Here is a 20,902-nt window from a genome sequence, read left to right on the forward strand (position 1 = left end):
ATTTAGAAGAAAGTGTAATGTCTCCAAAAGAAATGGTTTTATTTTAATTTCATTGAAAAACACAAGGTTTATTTTTTGTAAATATATTGAAATTTTATTACAATTTTTAAACTTAACGGTATAACTGCACTGATTAAATATTTGATCATCTTGAAGCTATTGTATCGTATGCATGCATGTTTCATTTTTTCCATCTGCCTTTCTTCAATTCAATTTTTAAAATCAGCCCAGTAACTCTGCTCACGAGTGAAAGTTTGTTCTCTTCTATTTCTTACAGTGATTTTTGGAATTAAATTATACACGTACCTATTTTCTTTATAAATTTACTGAACACGGTCTTGCTTTAACAGTGAAAAACAATGGGTAACAATCGCATTTATACTCTTAGAACGAATTACATAGAAGGCTGGGGAATTCTATACGGATTTTGGACTTGATTGGTTCAACGGATAGAAGCCCAGCGCTGGGATCTTAATTGCAACACCAAATCCTCGAATTGGCATTTCCTACAGGTGGAAATGCAACCGAAATCGGGGCCTGTGGAATATGTGAATGATTTTCCATGTAAATAATATATTTGCTGAACTTTGAATGAATGGAAGTGCTATGAGGAACGAAAACAGTCAAAATATCAACATAAAACAAATGATGTTCGAACATGACGTATGCTTTCTTTAAACCAATCGCAATCCCTGAGCGCTGGACCTCATGGCCGTGGTACGAATTTAGTTAATAGTGCTTTTCGTTTTCATTTAACCTAGGATCTATGCAGATTCTACTGAACAGACATTTGTATTTCAGTGATGTTTGGTTTCATTTGGGTGGGGTATAAATTATGGTTTTAGGTTCTCTTAAAAACGTCGCATAGAAAAGGTATTTAGATGCTGATCGAGTGGTCTCTCTATCTCTGTTAACCCTGATGTGCCTTCTGTTTTAATTATGTATATAAATTAGTTATTTATACATGTCATATAGCTACTGGCGCAGGGCTCTAGCCCCACGGGTCGGTACATACTACATGTGTATATATATAGAGTGAATCACAGGATTTCAATTTTTGCTAAGTATGTTTAACAATCAATTACTATGTATTTCAATTCAACTCGCGCCGGACTTCCCTCCCTCCACTCGTCCCTCCAGGCGACTCGGATGCGTTAAAATTAATTTCGATGTATCTACTAGCAGTAATTGAAACTTGTTTCGTAATTATTATGTATGTAAACATTTAAAATGATTTCTTTTGCAGTCCTTTGTTGTTCCAAATTATTGGTTGTTTAATGGTTAGTTGGCGGCTCGGTCTTCTGCCCGCCAGACTCCACACTCTCGATCTCGTACAGGATCTCGTCCCCACCGCAGGATCCGTGAGTGAGCACACAGTGCTGCACAGTTTGGTCAGCAGCTTCTGCGCCTTGCGCAGCAGTTGACGCGATCGCCGGTTTCCCTCCCGCCGCCAGCTGGTCGCCTGTGGCTCGACCAGGTGCTGGAAGGCCGGGTGAGAGGACGATAGCGCCTGCAGTAGGTACTGTCACCGCAGATGACTGAAGTGCACCTCCACCCAGCAAGGGCAGCCCATGATGTCCTGGCGCGTGTAGCTGTGTCCCCAGCCCTTGGCAAAGCTGATCTTCAGGCTGAACCAGTCGATGGGTCCCATGTGGTGGTGTCCAGGCTGCCGCATGCTTAGCCATTGGGCCCTGAAAGAATATAACAATATTGTAGTATATTCTATTACGAATAATTAAGCCATAAAGTCTTACCTGTTTGTTTCAAAGGCCTTCAGGCAGCAGCCGGGCATCACTTTGCAAACGCGGTCCAGTCGCTCAGCCAGAGTGGGAGAGTCCACGAAAACGGCGGAGTTTCCACGATTATAAATCCAAACATCGCCGCTCTCCAGGCTCAATGTGACTCCTGTAATGTAGACTCTAGTTAGAAAAGTAACATCACAAAAATAAGTAGTATTCTCTTACCCAGTCCGACTTTCTTGCGTGTGTTTACCACCTCGGAGGACACTTGCTTACCATCCGGAGTGAGGTCACGCAGGCACATGCTATCGCCACCACTGTCCACAATCCCATCCGTGTAGATATTGACTGCCTTTGTCCTGGCGTGAAAGAACTCCCCGACTCGGTGGGCCAGCTCCCAATAGGCGATTTGGCACCAGCCCTTACTGCCGATGGTGTTATCTGGAATGGAAATGAAAGGGTAATTAATGATAACAAGAAAGGAAGCTCATTTTGGTAAGCTAAAGATTATATATCCCTGTAGTTTGCAATTTGATCAAGGGCTAAAGTTGAAATCGATCATATCATATAAGCTATTAATTTCCCTTGCAATCTTCAGACTGATTATAATACCCTTCAAGGGTATGAAATTGTGAAACCAATCTTATATAGAGGATGTTTATACATATAATATGAAATATATCATCATATCATATCCCCCCACCTCACACAAAGATTAAGAAAACGTTTAAAGACTGCGTTGTCAGTTTAACATGTTAACTAATTTATAGGCTATAATGTCAGTTTAACATATTAACTTATTAACCAGATAGTCAACTAATTGAATTTTTAAATATGCCTGTGATTAAGGTATTCCCGTAAATAACTATTATTCAAATTTCGAACTTGTAACCCGCATACAAAGTGTACACATCAGCGGCAATAACTCTTTCGCCGGCTAATAAAGTTTGATTTAAAATTACAATAATATCGGGGCAGTAAGCTACCACCGCCTACCGCCAACCTCCGCCTCCGTTTGAGACGAATAGAAGGAACAAAGTCGCTGGCCCGCTGGCCCGCTCGCCCGCACACTCACATTACGTTCGCACTCACTTGTGTGTGCTCAGACATTTAAATGGTAATAATTTTGGCGCCAGGGCATTACGTAAACAGACCGGCGTCGCGCTTGTGTGTGGTATATTCATTTGTGCATATGTAGCCTCCCCTGTACGACCGACTGACTGTATATATTTAACAAAAACCCACCGCACCGTGAGTCTGTTTATGGGTTCATTTGTATATTCCGATTCCGAACGCGTGTCGGGGCAATAATAAAGTGAGAAACAAGTGCAACTCTCTATTTGAAATCCTTGCTAACGAGACTCGTTGGAGGTGTGTGGGTTTTCAGTACAAATTATTTAATATTTACGACCCCATAAAATTGTTCATAAATTGTTGAAATTAATATATTAATAGGCTTTGAAATACCTCTGCAACGTGCCGTTTTAAGACGATTATTTTATATTTGTATATTTTTATTCCCAAGAATATCTGCATATTTTATATTTTAATTAAGAATGTACATACATATACGTTAATCATAAATACGAGTTTGTTATTGTTTTCTTTTTATAACGCCTACGACATTTCTTTAAAAACAACCCACATATATTATATATTTTGTAAAAGAAAATTTGTAAAGTTAAGAACAAATATTTATAGTGTTTTTTTTTTCTGTTACCACTTAATTTCTATGCAAGCATTAATTAATTAAGTGTACTCAATGACCCCCTTTTGTAGATGACACCCCTTGTTTTTACATTTATCAATCAACAATGGACTCAAACACCCATTGTAATGCAGTACAGTGCAAATATTGCGCATACGCCATGGCAGCCAGCGAAGCGAAGTGCAAATTGCAGCAATGCCAGCGGGTCGATAGTCGATTGGTTCTGTAGTTGGCCCGAAGTTGGCTATTGGCGAGAGCCAATTCGAGAAATATGTGCGCACAATCGGTCGGAAAATCAGAAAATCAGAAAATCGGAAAATCGCCAAGCGAAAATCGCTGGCGAGAAATAGCAGCAGGGAAAACAGCAACAATGGCCAGCACGCGCTCACCGAGAATAAAATTGAACGAAAGGCCGCCGAAAGGCGCAAAGGCCAAGCCCAGACGGGTGGCGCCAAGTAAAAATATATCGCAATAAATCCGTAGACGGCTTTTAAAATTTTGCATGGCAAAGAATGTGTGGCGAAAAACGGGAACGACGGCGGGGAAGAGACGGGGGCGTTGAACGTCGGACGTTGGACGCTGCAAGTGGCGCCCGTCCGATGTTTACCTAATTAGGTCGACGCCGGCAATGATTCCGTCGCGTCGCGCCTCGCCATGGCCACGAAATATTGTTTACCCCACCAGGCTGGCGTCGGACTCAACTGGGCGAGAGTGAGATTTGGGGCCAGCCAGAGTCGTCAGGTAAAGTTGATCCGAGAGAAAGGTGATTTTGGAAAATTGGGTAATCAAGTGCTTCTCTTTTCCGCAATCTTAAACTGGTCAAGATTAAATATTTGTTGGGTACAACTCTGCCTTGTAAGTTATTTTTGTTAATATTTAGTGTGCATTTTGTATCAAACAAATTGTACAAAATGTTTTAGTCGGGGATACTGGAAAATGTCAATAAATCTTTCGGTTTCGGAAAGTTTTCCATGGGCTCCACTTTGACCTGTTTTCAAAAAAGAATGCATCTTTTGAACTATACGATTTTTTCATTTGTTTACGTTAATTGCTTAAGGCATGCATTTTTGGGAGGAGCCTTTAATAAATAAGAGAAAATCTGAAATGTTTAAACCTGTGGTTTACTAATTTGCGTCTACTGTCATTTTTTAATAAGTAATTATTTAAAATTTTCATTTGGAATACTACAAAGGTTTCGATTCGAAAAATGCACCTACTGCATTTTTTCCTGTGCTATTTACATATTTTGTAGCGCCGTTTCATGGCTGTTGTGTTGTTCCCCTTGCTAATATTTATGTAAGTAGGTACATAAGCGTACATACATATGTGCATTTGTGTTGGATGCCCGAATCCACGGGCTGCTACATCATCTTTAAATTTAGAATATTTTATCTTCAATCTGTGCGCCAGTGTGGGTCGAGGCAGTGGCCTGTAAGTTTGTTGGTGGCCCACATGTGCTGCTCTCAAGGAATAGCCCATGTTCGACTCGGTCTCCACATAGTACATTATATAGTGGAGTCCCTAACCCCCAACTATGGATTACAGTAGATGGGAAGGGGGTAATTGGATCTATAAGTTCACACTATAGTTTTTCGAAGAAAAACCTAGACTGGATATTTGTGTCTCATTTAGCTTTAAAATGTCTTTCATTCTGACTTTAGTGTTAGTGTTTTAATCTAAAGAAAACATTAATTGGTTATGTTTGTTTAGATAAGGCCTCAATGGAAACCCACTAAAAATCTTTATAATTGAGATTATGGATTTTATAATAATAAAAGGTTTATTTTTCATTTTATTCTTTAAAATTATAAGTAAGAATGATTATACCCAACCCATTCAATTAAGAATATTTATCCTTTTATTCATCCACAAAGATAGCATTCCCAAAAGAGGTTTGTGATAGAATCTCGAAATATTTAATTTCCACATCACATTGAGCTATCAAGGAATATGCAAAGTATGTGCATTTGTCAAAACTTTAATGGAAATTAATCAATTTGAGAAATTTCAATCTATTTTTAACCGGCCTGTCACCCAATCGTCGTTAAGCCGCAACTTAACGGTCCATTTAAATGTAATAGTTTTCCGTCATTTTGTCGCCAGTACAATGCCATAAAAAAGTCAAATATACAAAAGTCCAATACGGCCAGAGAGTGTGTGTTCTGGCCAGTTTCACGGTGCCGTCTCAGTCGCCGGGTAATGCCGCGAATGATATCATTGGCCCATTGACGTGGTAAAAGGGGATTGGTGGGGCCAAAGGCACCTTCGCGACTACAAGTTAAGTTTGGTGAAATGGCGGGGGTTTTTTTAAGGTAAAACCCCTTATACGAATTTTGGGCAACTGTGCGTATACGTAATTGCAAAGATAAAGAATTGAGGGTACAATTTATTGCACAATTATAATAAACTTAATACCGTGAAGTCCTCTTTAACTGAAACTATTTAAAACTATAGCTTGCAGGGGGTTTGCTTTTTAGTCATGGTAAAAAATACCAACAGCTTGATTTTAAATTAATAAAAGCTATAGCTTGTAACTTTACAGAAAATGTTAACAATTCTTTTTAAAACAAATAACTTGATGCCAAGATCCCTCTTAATAAAATCACGTATACGCCACTGATTGGGAGCACACTCTTGTAAGTAAGCGCAAAGATTGTGGCGCCGTCGAGAGCGCCAACTCACCTCGCTCCGCTCCCCGTTCTCCTGCTCAGATACTCTCCCGCACACCCACTCTGCCTCCGCGGTGCTCTCTCTCTCTCGACGCTTGTGTTTGTTTTTCGCTCATTATTTATTTTCATTTCGTTTTTGCTGTTTTCGCTTAAAAGTTAATATCAATATAGAAAGTGACGACCTGACGCGGCAAGCTGGCGCCACGAGCAACTTGGTCTCTCTCAGACATACATACATACATACATAAGCTCACACACGCACACGCGGCCCCAAGTGCCGCGCACACCTACATGGCGAAATAATCGCAACACCGCGCGGTCTCCCTCCCCCTCTGGATCCCTGATAAGGTAAGGGGGGGGGGCCAAAGAGAGACTGGACTGGAAACTCACCTTTCCCGTCAGTGGTGAACGACTCGAAGAGCGGTGGCGTTGGCGACTCCGTCCTCTTGAAGATGCTCGACGCCGAAATGCTGCTGCTCCGCGCACTCCACGTGCTCAGCGCCGCCGACTGTGCGTCGTTCTGCAAGTCTTCTTCGGGATCTGCAAGAATGGGACATTAAAGTTATCGTTCTGCTCGGCTTGGAGAGCTCTCCCCAATTTGGAGATGGACTTACCTGCATCTTTCAGTCTCTGCATTTTTGAGCGTTGGTATGGCGGCGGTTGGGGTTCTGAAAGTGCACGTAGAATCAAGAGAGGGGAATTGGTTAGATATCTAAAAGATACATTCGTTTTTAAAGCTTATACAGAGATCACGGGTTCATAATTATAAGAGTTATATTTTGGTTAACCAGAATTGTATTTGTACTATAACAAATTCTTAAGATACAATTTTTATAAATTGTAGAAACTTAGATTCTTTATTTCATATATTGCTACTTAACTTAGTGTTTTAACAATTACAACTAGTTAAAAGATAGATGGATTTACGGAAAACGGATTGAAAATAATCCTGTTAAAGAATAACTCATGAATATTTCTTTAGAAATTCAAAACTTCCTACAACTTATTTGTTTAAACAATAATAGAAAATAGAATTACCCAGTTATTAGTTTGCTATTCTACATCCCACTACCCCATCCAAATTTTATGAAAAATCCCCAATTGATGGTTTTTCGAATCATTCATAACCAAATTCAGAGTAGTAAGGACATGTTCACGGTTGATTACACGCAATTTTGAGTTAATCAAAAGTTCGAGTTATAAATGCGCGTCTTCTAGTGGGGCGCACATCGCGATGATGAGATCATGGTTCGGATCGCAAAACTAATACATACTAGTAGTGTTCAGATCGAATATTTGTACGGCAAATCAAAGCGAAACAAAAACAGAGAGGAGAGAAGAGAGGAGAAGCAAAGAGTGGAGGCGAGAAGAGAGCACAAAAGCCAAACAAAAACAAAGGCGGAGGCAGATCGGAGGAGGAAAAGGAAGAGGCGAAACCCCAGCGTAAGCGTAAGCAAGCCAAACATCGGCGGCGATATATAAATAAATATAGTAATCTTTGCATATCAGGCAGCAGGCAGCAAGCGGTCCCGAAATGGGGGACATTTTATTGGCGCAGCGCAGAAATCGTTTGATCTGCGGCGCTGTGTTTAATCTCGCTTACATTCTACTCCACTCCGTTTTCATTCTTCTCTCATTTCACTCCCAGAAAACAAAACAACAACTAAAAAATAAAAAAAAAAAACAAAGAGCCAAAAAGCAAAAAATCAAAAAAACAAACGGAACGGAACAGGTCGTATTTGATGGCAAAGATCCGCACAAACAAAAGCCTCAATGAATTGCTCGTCGGACCCCAAGATATTATTCATTCAATCCAATAAACTCAATAATTTATGAAACGTCGCATTAACATTTTAGCGGTTTAATTATAAAACTTTTTACTTTAGTTATGGGACGGCAAATATATGGAAAGTGATATCAATTAGGATTCAAACTAGCTTTAGCCTCAAACCAGAAAGTATTACTGAAAATATATTAAGTTTACTAGAAATCGGGTTAATTTTTTGGTTAGTTTTATTATTATTATGTTACAGATCTTGTAATCAAATCTAAATCAAAATCAGACTTTTAGGATTAATATAGGATTACGTTAATGCATTCATTACGCAACTTAGGAATAAACTAAATATGCTTTATTCATATATGGAGTTATTAAACCTAAAGTCCGTATGTGAACCAATTCTAAATCATAAAAAGGGTAATTTCAAATCAACATTTATTTTATTGCATAATAAATTTTCAATTCACAAACGAATCTAAAATGTTTGCCAACGCTTATATTTTATTGCAGTTAAAGGGGCACGGCAAATATGTAAAATCAACGAAATATGATTAAAATAAGCTTTACATATGAATGGGACTGATTAGCTTAAAAGCAATTAAATCTATATATTCAATAAAAAATTTATAATAAAATATAAAACAGTCTAGACTCTAGAACAAAAGCCGCCGGACGAAATGCAACAGGTAAGCAGCACAGATTTCGATCGCGATGAAAGATCTGTAAATGCTCTTGGTATTCTGACGGCGCATAAATCGCTTGATGTGCCTCGTCAACGGCGCCCGACGACTCGACGACTCAAATGTATCCATATACCGACCCATACCCGTGCCCGTGTCCGTTCCCGTTCCCGTGCCCATACCGTATCGTCTCGGTTCTCCAAGCCCCAGTGTACCAGTTAAACCTGATTACGATGAGGCGGCGGCGGCGGCCGCGTCATCGACGCCAACGTCGAAAATCTAACAATTCTTAAAAAAAGCACGAGCGCCGCAGCGAAACCGAAACTGAAACCGAACCAAAGGGAGAGCCAGAGCCAGCCGCCAGTCCCCAGTCCATTCCATTCCAGCCCCGCTGTCAACAAACTGATGGATGGATCGTATGACCAGTCGGCGAAATAGCCACAGTCAACTGAATAATATCCACGGTTCTGGGGCTATATATAGTTATAGTCTGGCTATACTGAGTCAGATTCCAGCAATTGAAATCGTAGCAAGCCCAAGGGTCCGCAGTTTTATTTATCAGCCATGTCCCAGATTCACATTTTGATCTAATTAAGTGAATTCGGCATTGATTACATCTAAGATTTCTAGAATTCTTTTTCAAGTTTAGGGTTTCAAGAGATATAAAGCCTATAGTTCATACAGATTACTAATTGATTCGGATTCTGATTCGTCTAGGATCATATTCCTTTTTGTTATCTAATTCTAGAATTTTTGGTTCTTAGGTTATTGACTTGAAAAACTTAAAGTTTCTGTCTGGAAAAACCACTTCATTCGAATACAAATTGAAACCGAGTATTAAAATGGCAAAATATGATCATTCTACAATAGACATGATAACATATTTTTGCACTTATGAGAAGACAGAATAAAAATCAAAGAGCAAAATCCAACTCAGAGTCTAAAATTTAATTTTTTTTGTAGCAGAGAAAATTGCAAAAGCCTGCAAGGTAATTAGTCAAGTTCCCCTTTAGGACCACTCAATAAGCCCGAAACAATGCTGACCAGCAAAAAACGAGAAAGAAAAAAGAAAAGATATGGACGTAAATGTGTATCTGTGGCCACTCTACAGGAACGTACAGAGCCCAGAGAGGCCGAGCTTTGTGGACAACAGCGGTCGAGCAAGAACCGCACCTCTCAATGGGTTCCGATCCGATCCGATGGATAGGGCCCAGGCACGCAAAATGATCCTTTTTATGGGTGCTCTCGTGGAGGAAGGGTCCAAAGACTGCCACCAGCGAGCGGCGACCACTCGTCGTTACAATTCCTGGAATTGTGTTCCCCGATGCCGATGCGGATGGAATAACATTATCGACTTGTTTAATGTGTTCGGCGCCATCATTAAAAAACCAGTCACTGTCGGGACGTCCCGTCCATCCGCCGTCCGTCCAGACGATGACACAGCCAGCGGAGCAGGAGGCGGCCGCCAGCAGAAACAGAGCCAGTTGCCTGTTGCACAGGTAAGTGGCACAGGTAAGCCATAAGGCAAGGTAAGGCATGGCCAGGCACAAGGCAAGGCAAGACAAGGCACGTTGGTAAGGGAAGCTGTATCTGAATCTGTACGGGTATCTGCCGCAGAACGGCACGAACAGAGTCTTCATGTTTCCCAAAAGATTGTGTTCTGTGCACAGGAATGTCGGTATAGACATGCCTTTTTGCCATCGCGCATCTACGGTGATTATCGTTAGTGGGGGCACTCTCTGAAAATACTGGCAAAAACGGTGATCTTTATCTTACCGGCTATTAAGCATAAAATCACAGAGTAAACATATACGATTTCCTAATTAATTTGTTTACAATCAACCCATAATCTCTGAGATGGCACTCATTATGGAGCTTTTTTCAGCACCTGGCGTCTCCAGGGAGAGATAACTTTTTCTATACTAGATCATATTAAAAATGTATGTATCTTAAAAGGAGGAATCTTTAGTCTTACGAAGTTAAGTTAATGAGTTAATGAATGCTTACAATATTGTCACAGAATGAAAATCTTAAAATCTTTTCCTTGTGATATGGTAAATCCTAAAGATACAGCTCTAGCTATCCCTAAGATACAGCTACAGAAGGTAGTCATCACCGGATGACTGAAGTTTTATACTTTTGGAGCTGTTTTCATTTGTAAGAATGCTACTTAGCAACACTTTCCTATTCCCTATTTACTTTTCTGCACATGTGCGATTTAGTTCCAGTTTAAGGTTAGAATTAAATTGATGAAAACAACCCATACTCATACCCACACTGATGATGTATTACATGCAGTTTAGTGCTGATATAATAGCCCGATTAGATTAACACCAGAACGAATGGATGGCTGGCTGGCCAGTTGTAAGCTCGGTCGAGTGATACGCACGTTCTAGATAGTGTGCGGTTCGATGGGCCCCAGTAAAACTGTCCGGCGACGGCAGGGGGGGTTATTAATAAATCGGACTCATCATCGAACACTCTACGTATGATGGAAAGTTAATCCCATGGCGATATGCTGTTAGTGCAGTGTGCATCTGTCTATCTGCATTCGATGCACCATACCCACACACACACAAGCAAGTGCAATATTTACGAATGTACAACTGCGGGAAAGAAAATAGCACTGCCAGCACAAATCATATTTAAGCACATTTTTAATTTGATGAAAACGTTAAAAAAAATTTTTTTTAAAATAAATACGGACTGAATGAAATCTCATCAAGATATTTAAGAAATTAGAAAAATGTTGACAAAAAGTAATAAAATATAAAATAGCTATTAAATTGTAAGTTAGGGATATTAAACTAATAAAAGAAAGTCTATCTTATTCTTCAATTAATATTTTTTATACGAAGTGTGTGCATTGCGCGTGCTAAAAATAAAAACAAACAAATCGGAAGGCGCACATGTACATATGTAGCATATAGACATGCACCGATGTTTGCCCGACTGTACATAGTGCGAATGGGATCTCTAAACGATGCGCCAACTAGCTGGTGGCGACGGATATGCCGCGGCCCCAACTACAGTGGAGCTTCCCCCATTGGGTCAAAATATTTTGCAATTGCAACGACCAGAACCGAAAGTTTTGTAAAAATCTTTACTCCAAACTTATAGATACAATCGAATAGACTTGCAAATCGTATTCATATTACAAATGTTGATATTTTTTATTTAATAATTTGAAAAATATGGGTGAAACGGGAATATAATGTAATACCTCAATATGAAGCTACAACTGTTCTTATCTTGCATTTTCACTATTTTAGAGCGCAAATATAGGTTTGGGTTAGGGAAGTTGGACTGTGTTTTACGAAACGTTCGAGTGCTCGGACTCTTACTTTGTAATGGTAATGGTAATGGGTATGGGCAATGGGTAACGGACTCCGCCGCCTTTGCTGACTCTGCTGTAGCTTTGGCTTTTGCGTTTGCGTTGGCGACGACGCCTGATTATTTCCTGGCGCCAGTTTCTAAATTTACGCAAATTATTTTCGAAAGAATTTAGTCGCCCGTCATGTTGGGCCGACCGTTTGCGTGGCGCTTTCACGCACATTCTCTCCTCTCTCTCTCACGCTGTCTGCAGGTGTGTGAGTTTGATAAAGCTGAATCAACGAGCAAGAGAGCGGCGGATTCGGTGGGTGTGTGTGTGCCGGTGTGTGTGAGTCTGGGCAAAAGTCAAGGCAGGAACTTGAAATTCAATTTTCTGCGGGAGCAATTTAATGCCTAATACAGACCGGTTGCACCTTGTCTCTTTTCTCTGCTTCTTCTCTCGCTCTTCCAGACCGAAAATACCCACACACACACACACACATAGGCAGAGTGCAACCCATGCTCATTGCGAAAAAAAAAAAGAATTAAATTCGCGAGCGGCGGCATTTTTGTGTGTGTGCCTCTGGCGCCACCAAATACAAGCAAACCGAATCGAGTGCAGCTGTGTGTGCAATCTACAGTCGCGTTCAGCAGTATTGACACAGCTGATTTATGTATGTACTTCTCCCCCCACAATCAAAAAGATTCAGATAAAGCTGCTTTAATAAAAGCAGCCATTATGCTACGGCCTTGATCATAGATTTCAATCAAAATCGCTGAACAAATATCCTCAAGATACTTTTATTTTAATTTGAAACCCCCTTTGACCCCGAGTCCTACCTGGCAGGTGCACTATGCGGCACCAGTGCAGCGGATTGCAGCACGTGTAGACGCAGTCTTGGGCGCTGGGACAGGCAGGCAGGCGCTTCAGCTCCTCGCCGCTCCTCAGTCCCGGCCAGAAGAAGAGCCGGCTGGCGGTCACATACGGCTCCCGATCCGCGATCGTTGTGTCCTGAATCAGGATGCACTGCAGGTAGGTGGGCGGCGTCGTCAAGGCGGTAGCGGAGGAGGTGGCCACGGCATCGCGTTGCGTCTTCGTCGGCTGATCCACGCGACTCTTGACGGCCAGTAGGAGCTCGGCTACCTGCTTCCGCTTGAGCGGCTTCATCAGTGCATCGAAATCCTCGCGCTGGCGCCGTAAACTCTGCGCTTGGGATTGGGCCGGCGTTTGGTAGGTTTGGTGGGCAGGAGATGCTTGCATCGTGGCTGGAATTGAGGACGTTGAAGATCCGCTGGTGGATTCCGTTCCGCTGCCGCAGCATTTCCGAAACATGGTCGCAAAGGTGTTGGCACTCGGCAGCCGGCGATCCACTTGTGGCTGTTGCAATTGCTGCTGCTGGGCATCCAGCGGTTCCTGATACCGATTCTGTTCCCGTTCCCGCTCCAGATCGCTTTCTTCGATCAACATATCGTCGCAGGAGTTTGCGCAACTGCAGCCAGGAGCGGTACAGCAGCGGTCGCAGGCCGATCCGAAGCTCAGAGATGACAGTTCCCGTTCCCGGGGATTTGGCAGGCGGCGATATGGATGGCTGTTGTTGTTGTTGTTGTTCTGGACTGGACTCTGACACGAGGAGCCGGAGCAGTCCATGGCGCAGGGCATCGAGTTGTAGGGTGGCGGCGGCGTCTGGCGCATGGCCAAGGAGTCCTCGTCCCAGGAGTAGCCAAGGGATGGAGGATGCAGAGCCTGCTGCTGCTGCTGATGATGATGATGAGGGCGGGGTCGATGTGGAGGGGGCGGCGGCCGTGGTAGCTGGAAGGGCGGCATTGGAGGCACCCCTTCGCGCGTACCCGGATTGTTTTTGAGCGCATAACGCCATAGATCTTTCTTCTTTTCGTTTGGGAATATCATGGAGGGACATACAATTTTGCGGTAACATCGATCCTATTGTATGCGCATTATTTGTAGTTGACTAACTTGGTTCGCGGACTCGACGGGGCCGGCTAGTCACGGTATTTGTTTACTCTTCACGTAGTTTTTGTTTTATTTTCTTAGGTTCACGGATGGGTCTGGGAACTGGGAACAGACGGGGTTCCGGTTCGGTCTAAGGTTCTCGGGGGGTCGGGAGCAGGGAGCTAAGAAACTTGGTGAAAGGTCTGCTGCACTCCTCGTATCACTCGTTGGCCTTGATATGCTTTCGTTGCGTTTGATATGTTTTATCCAGTGGTGTTGTGCACTCTGCAATAAAAAAGGAATATTTTGATTAGTTACGGGCCTAATTGGTCGTCGCAGCAGCGTTATATACACTGGTGTTTATGAAGAACACTGGTTTTCACTAGACCACTCGGCCATGAAGTTATTACCTCACATCAAATAAAATAAAAGTATAATACTAAGGAAATACCTATTTTGATCTAACAAAAATTACCAGAATAATGGATCTTAGCAAAATAATCTAGAAGTCAGGCTTTGGTAATGCAGAAATTATGGCCTACTTTTTGGCGAATATATCAGGGAAAAGTTGAAATCTCTTTGTTGCTTTTCAATTTGAAAATTTTATAAATACATATACATATGTACATATATCTTCTTTTTTTTTTAATTTTAAGTCAGGAATATATTAAATAAGTTTCTATTCTATAATTTTCAAGGATCCAAGTACCTAATTTCCTTTACGATAGTAGCAATTACTAGAACTTTTAGATACCACAAAACTTTAGATAAATATTGGAAAATACGACTGCATATCGATCCCCTTCTTTTTTTCCAGACTACGCCCCTTGCTGGTGGCAAGCGAGGAATCTGCTGCTTCCAGGCTGCGGATCGCTTGAGTGAGTAATGCTCCCCGCCCGCCGGCGCCAAGCCACACATGCAAGAGATCTGTGCGGCAGCATCAGCTGTCGGCGAGACAGAGACGGGCATACATGGGGGCAGCGGCAAAAGAGGGGGCCCGAGCGAGGAGCGCCGCAAATTAACAGCCCCAATCATGTGTGTATGAGTGCGTGTGCGTCTGTGTGTGGCCCATGCGAGCATTTTCATTTCCATTTTGTTGCTGGCATTTCTTGCGCTCCTTATCGACGACAAAAGTGGCGCCGCCGGCACGACGGCAACAACAACAACGCGCCAGCCGCAGCCACAGCAACAGCAACAAAATTACGAGTCAGCCCCACAAACACGCTCACCGACAGCACACTCGCGCACTCACTCACACAGATACAGAATGCTTGCGTGCAGAGCAGCAAGGCAGGGCGGCGGGCGAGCGAGCGAGAGGGAAGCGCTGGCGCCACTGACGTAATAAAAGAAATAATAGTAACGATGTCGGCGGCAGAGGCGGCAGCGGCGTCGTCGGAATGGCGCCACACCAATACAAGCTTATATCAGACAGACACGAACGGGGGGCGACGCGACGGTCGGTTTGTCAGCCGGTTTGACAAGTTGAAGAATCAACAATTTAAGGTTGAGGTGAGTTTGGAATAATCTACCGTAGCGTCGTACAGAAGAGAGTGCGCTGCCTTGTGTGTGTGTGTGAGTGTGTGTGGTGGGAATCAAATCGGTCGCAGATTCGGAACGGAACTCTCCTAAAAGCGATTCCAGAATTCTATGGGCTCCAAAGTTCTGTATCTCTTTGCGCCTTCAAAGATTTCGAAATCTTTTTTTAATTACCAGAAATGTAGCGGAGATTTCGAAAGTTGCATACACAGTTCTAAAACTCTACCGATTTTAAATTCCGTTATATTTTATTTACAAGAATGTACAATTCTTTTCTCTCTTCACAATGGTTATATTTCCAAATCACCATAATTTGAAAATATAGGGGTTTTCAAAATTTCCCGGAACTTTATATCTACAAGTACGCAACATCCAGAGGCAATGGGAATATTCTATTCGGAACATTTAAATGCCAAAGCAATAAACAGCAAGTTGAAAGAAAATCCATATACAATCCATATTCTTCAGAATTTATTCGAAACTGCAGAGTGATTGCTTTTCCCGATTTTAAGCTTTCATTAATATGTACATAGTATGTATGTATTATGTACATATATGTATATCTCTTTGTAGGTAGCACTTCTGATAATGAAAGCATGACTAATTGGAAGTTCAATTGGAAACAATCGGTAGATAGAGCTCCACGATTTGGTAACAGATACACAACACCTTGATTAGGAGATATGAATTAACTGAACTAGTTGTTTATAGGTGAACTTTTTAAAATACAAATGGGTGGACGAAGATACTTTAAAAATTGCAAATCAATCAATAGCTTAAATATGTGTATTGAATTTAAAGGTTTTTAAGTTTTAATATGCTAGCTAGATAAAAGCAAAGATTCCCTAACAGAACAATGCTGAAATTGCACTATGTATTTTTTAAAATGTTTCTAAGATATGCCGTGATTCCTATAAGAACACTTTTCTGAATTTCCATATCTTAAATTAGGGGACAAATTGTATCGTCTTGTTTCTACCACCAAGACATTGTTTGCATAATCACGACTGCTGATAGATATGCATTTATTTATAATAAAATAGGAGGTACTTACTGTTTCAAGTATATTTTGCAATTGGTATCCGTTTCAACCGTTTTTGATATGTATTTTGGTTTGCCATCCATGCGATAAATTACATGGGGTTTTTGATATGTTTGGGATTACACTTGATTTGTTTTGGATTTACATTGAACTGCAGAGGAAATCAATTTTTATTAATATTGCACAACGACATTTATATTGGGCTTAAAACACGTGCCGGCGGCGATTTTTGTTAAATTTCTTATTCAATTCGTGGATTGGTAATCGCAGTCTTATTTTCTGCACCGCCCTGCAGATGTGTGTGCTTATAAATGCCAGGTAATGTGTTGATTTCGAGCCGAAAAGAAATAATAACAAAATCAACGTGGTGGAAAAGGTGCTCTTTTTGTTTTGTTGTTTCGCGCTGCTTCGATTCTGCCGGCGCCGCTGCCGCATCTACGTACATATGTTTGTATATATGTATATATGAACGTACATGAAAGTTGTGTGTGTGTGTTTGTGGCCCAATGCAGGTACAATATGTGTACGTGGCTGGGGAACAATTGCACTTCTTTTCTTTTCAGTTATTTGCACAGTTAAAGTTTGGGTCCGCACACACACACGCACACGTGCAGAGCGAGCAGTGGGTTTATTATTTGTTGCTTTTCTTTCGCCTATTGATTTTTAATTTGCGCACACACACACACGCAGCGAGAGGCAAACGGGCGAGCGAGCTCGCAAATTAACACAATCTCCAATTGGAACTTGACAACGTGATCGGAGATCCGTAACCGTTAGAAAAAAGGCAGGAAAAGCCGGGCGGAGAGCGAAGAAGCTCTTCGCTTGCGGACTATACACACACAGGCACAGAGACACCACACACATGCACAGAATTCATAACAGCAAATAAGCGTTTTTCAGCGATTTTCAATCCACACAATTTTCACTTTGATTCCTCGGTTTTAAATTTTGCTTGCACTCACGCTTTATGTATTTTTTGCTCTTTCACTTTGATTTTCTTTTCGAGTGGCACCGGGGCAGATAGTTTTCGAACTCCACACTTGTAAACAACAACGGAAAGTTCGTGTTCCCGTTTCTCGAAAATAAAATACGAAATTCCGTACTTCCGGCGCTATCCCAAAAATCGGTCGACAGTTCCGCACACAAAAAGTATCATTTTATTGGATTACTCTGCGTGGAACGACGTTAAAAATCCATCTTTTTGTTGATATGTATCTTTTGGATGAACGATGTATCTTTTGGATGTATCTTTTGCATGAACGGGAACGAAACACACAAGTGGCGCGGCGACTATTTATTATTTATAATTTATTTGTTGCCGCTCCTCTTAAAAAATAAAATCTCAAGCATTAACCGTCCGGTGCCGTTTGAGTTTTTGTATCTGTATCTTTCGGATTTGTATTTTGTATCTCGCGCTCCCATATTTATAGGTTTTCCTCTCTCAAACATGAAAGAACATGTTGAAACAGAACACGTTGAAACAGAACTTGTTCGAACATGTTCCGTTGGAGCCGAGCTACCAGCGTTGTCAAACTTTTCGGTCTCCACCCACCACCCACCAGTGCTACCAGACTTTGGAGTCTCGAACTGCGCCATCGATGCTATACACTAGTCGGCACAATTATTTTGACAAATTAACTAACCCCTGTGAATTTTTCATTAAAAATTTTCAATGGTTTCATTAAGAATTCCTACTTATTTTTTACTTTTTGCACACCACCTATTTATACTTTAAAAACACTTAACTAATTATCCTTCATTGGAACTTAAAAAGATACAAACCAATTTACCAATTATTATGTAGAAATTAAAAATCAAACAAGTTTAAGATGGAAAAAATGTAATAATTAGGTAATTAGTAAAGTTTGTATTCTTCATTCGCTTCGACAACTTTTTAAGTAGTTCTGGCCTCCGATTTACCAAATTTTGAAGGATCTTTAAGGATATCTAAGGATATATCTTTACCTATCTAGGTAATTAAAAAAAATATATATTAATAATTTTCTAAAAAAATATTTCCTATTCCTGGTCCAAAATTTGAAAAGTATCTTGCATTTAAACACAAATCCTTAATGCACATGGGCCCCTTTTTAGTATCTCACATAAATACGTCGGTTTATATCGCTAAAAAACCGAAGAAAAACCTAACTCCCTCCCTATCCAGGGCGGCAAACCTGAGGAGCAAAGGCACATTTAGCGCGCTCTTCGTGGACGCAAAATGTGATGAATGTTTGTGATCAAGGGCATATCAGTTGCAATTGCCTTGCCCATGTCTGCCCAGACACCCGGACAAACGGACACACGCACGCCCATACAAACTGGCGCCCCTGCAGCGTGCCCACTCACACAAGCGTACTCTGCGAGGATCGGAGCGAACACTGCGCGAAAAAATGTCTTTTTACTAATAAAATAAAGCAAGAAAGTCTTAAAATCAATAATAAAAAACCTATAAAAAAATATCGATGCTTACTACTTAGTTAACATTTATACATTATATTAAGTTTTCCTAAGTATACAAATTTTTTCTCAGTGCCACGTTGCAGCAGGAACCCTGCTTGGTTCGTCAGTTCCAGCAAAACTACATAATTGTCTCTCGTTTGGACGACTTGAAAACACAAAAGCAAATAGGCTCCCGTCATTACGATAATAACAGGTCGGGAACAGGAGAACCCAGTCGGCCACTTGTGGAGTGGAACTGTCGGCCGACCGCTGATCTTCTTCGCAGGAGGAATTCGATCGCCGCGAACCGGCGTCGTGAGCGTTAAATAACCGAGAGAGTCGAGAGTCGAGGAGTTAAGAAGGGGGTTCGGTGTTGGGATGGGGATCGGACACCAGGCCCCCGCCCCCGTCTTGTGGAGGCATCACCTCCGGAGTCCGGACGAGACAGCAGCAGGAGTTTGAATACATTATTTTCTTGTGATACCAAAGACATTCCGCAAATGCTAAACAAATAATAAGACAGGTAAAGCTAACTTTGAAGACTCGTTTACTGCTGAGGGTTAATTATTTGGATTTCACTTATAAAAACTGAAAATTAAGATGACTAAAGTTTATACAAATATGAAGATTATATTTAAGTATATTTGCAATAAGATTATATTTGAAAGTATGATGAAGTATAACTTAATCTCAAGTATATTAAGGCCGTTAATCCTTTAAAATATGTTATATAAACAGAATTTTATCCGAATTATCCGTTTCTTTTAAAGAAATAAGCAATATTTCACATGATCTGATATTAGCCGCTCTGTTTAGCTAAAGATCTTGTATCGAATGTCATAATTCTACACGTGCCCATGCCCATCTTGAGAATTTAGCTCCATAAAACTGACATCTACATATAGTATGTAGAAATGCATAACGTGGCACATATGTATGTAGATTAGCATAAATATGGGCAAGGCTTATATAGTAGATGGTCATCTATGAAATCTTAACTCGCCCCACAGTCAACGCGTTAGCATGCTGGGAAAGTATCGGGTTTCGGTTTCGGCCTTGTTTTTTTTCGGGAAGAACAGAAATCTTTTGGGAATGCCGACAAACTGTGGAATTCGGGGTCATTCAGAATGTTTTCCAGCAAGGAAAAAAAAACTATAATTTGCTATCTGCAGAATTCTGGGAAGTACGGTTTGAGGCTAGCGAAAAATGATCTTGAAAGACTAGAAATCGGTGGGATTAGGATCTGCTTTATTTACAAAATTTCCCACACTGCTTTAAGAATAAACCTGCCGAGGCTAATAAGCTGTAATGGTACTTGATCTTCTGACCCTCTTTTTTTCGCTCCCGAATAATTGTTCAGTTGACAGGGGCCCACTTGGGTGGTCATTCATCCTTGAGAGTCCTCATCCTCGTCTTCATTCGCATTCTTGGCGCATCTTCTGCAATCGGCTATCAGCGGCAGCGACTTCCTCCGAAACAGACAAAATTCCTGGCAGAGCGGAAAACCAGTTTAGCATCGTTCCATCAACATCTTCTTATCCTGTGCAACTCTTTGAGATTTGTATTCCCCTTAACGAGTTGCAGGTTGGTTTCTTATTCATTGATATTCACGTCTGTCTCCGTTTCCCTCGCTCTTGGTTAGGTTTTAAGTTTCATAAGCTAATTTTTGAGAGTTCATTCAAAGAAGATAAATCTGAGTAGCGTGTGTCCCTGTTCCCTGAAGTCGGAAGAATTTGTCTGGCCTTTGAGCTCTCGAAAGCCAGATCGACTTACCTGTTAATTTTGATCAGAGGTCTTTGTTAAGGGAATATTTCGGCAGAGATCGGTAATAGTTAAGTTTTATGTTTCAAAGAGAATAATTTAGATTATTTCCTGATTGTATTTGACCATTTATTCATAATTATTTATGCATCTCTTTGAAATAAAGAAGAATTCCAAGATAGTTTATATTCCTTAAAAACCACAAGTATTTTTAAATATTTTGACAAGAACTAGACAACTCCACTTTGTTATTTTTACTTGTAGAGTTCTTAAATATTTCTTAAA

The 20,902-nt window shown here is 41.1% G+C and overlaps 1 protein-coding gene across 1 annotated transcript; it reads right to left on the minus strand.

Annotated features, from left to right (window-relative positions):
- Positions 1–67: 67 nt before the first annotated feature.
- On the minus strand, positions 68–17,800 carry Dad (Daughters against dpp). The gene is made up of 8 exons (XM_017162170.2): positions 17,380–17,800; positions 16,430–16,568; positions 12,729–14,124; positions 6,731–6,784; positions 6,507–6,656; positions 1,965–2,180; positions 1,755–1,905; positions 68–1,691 (listed from the first exon to the last, which is right to left on the minus strand). Exons 3-8 carry the CDS (start codon positions 13,795–13,797, stop codon positions 1,526–1,528), a joined length of 1,806 nt encoding a protein of 601 aa, XP_017017659.1. The 5' UTR covers positions 13,798–14,124; positions 16,430–16,568; positions 17,380–17,800; the 3' UTR covers positions 68–1,525.
- Positions 17,801–20,902: the final 3,102 nt, after the last annotated feature.

This window comes from Drosophila kikkawai, chromosome 3R, assembly GCF_030179895.1.
Source record: "Drosophila kikkawai strain 14028-0561.14 chromosome 3R, DkikHiC1v2, whole genome shotgun sequence".
NCBI lineage: Eukaryota > Metazoa > Arthropoda > Insecta > Diptera > Drosophilidae > Drosophila > Drosophila kikkawai.

Excerpts from the sequence above, each read along its gene's own strand:
- Dad (XM_017162170.2), bottom strand. The coding sequence starts at position 13,797 with ATGATATTCCCAAACGAAAAGAAGAAAGATCTATGGCGTTATGCGCTC. Across the intron at positions 6,785-12,728 it reads CCGCATAGTGCACCTGCCAG|AACCCCAACCGCCGCCATAC; the intron begins GTAGGACTCGGG and ends GTGCACTTTCAG. Across the intron at positions 2,181-6,506 it reads GTTCACCACTGACGGGAAAG|ATAACACCATCGGCAGTAAG; the intron begins GTGAGTTTCCAG and ends TTTCCATTCCAG.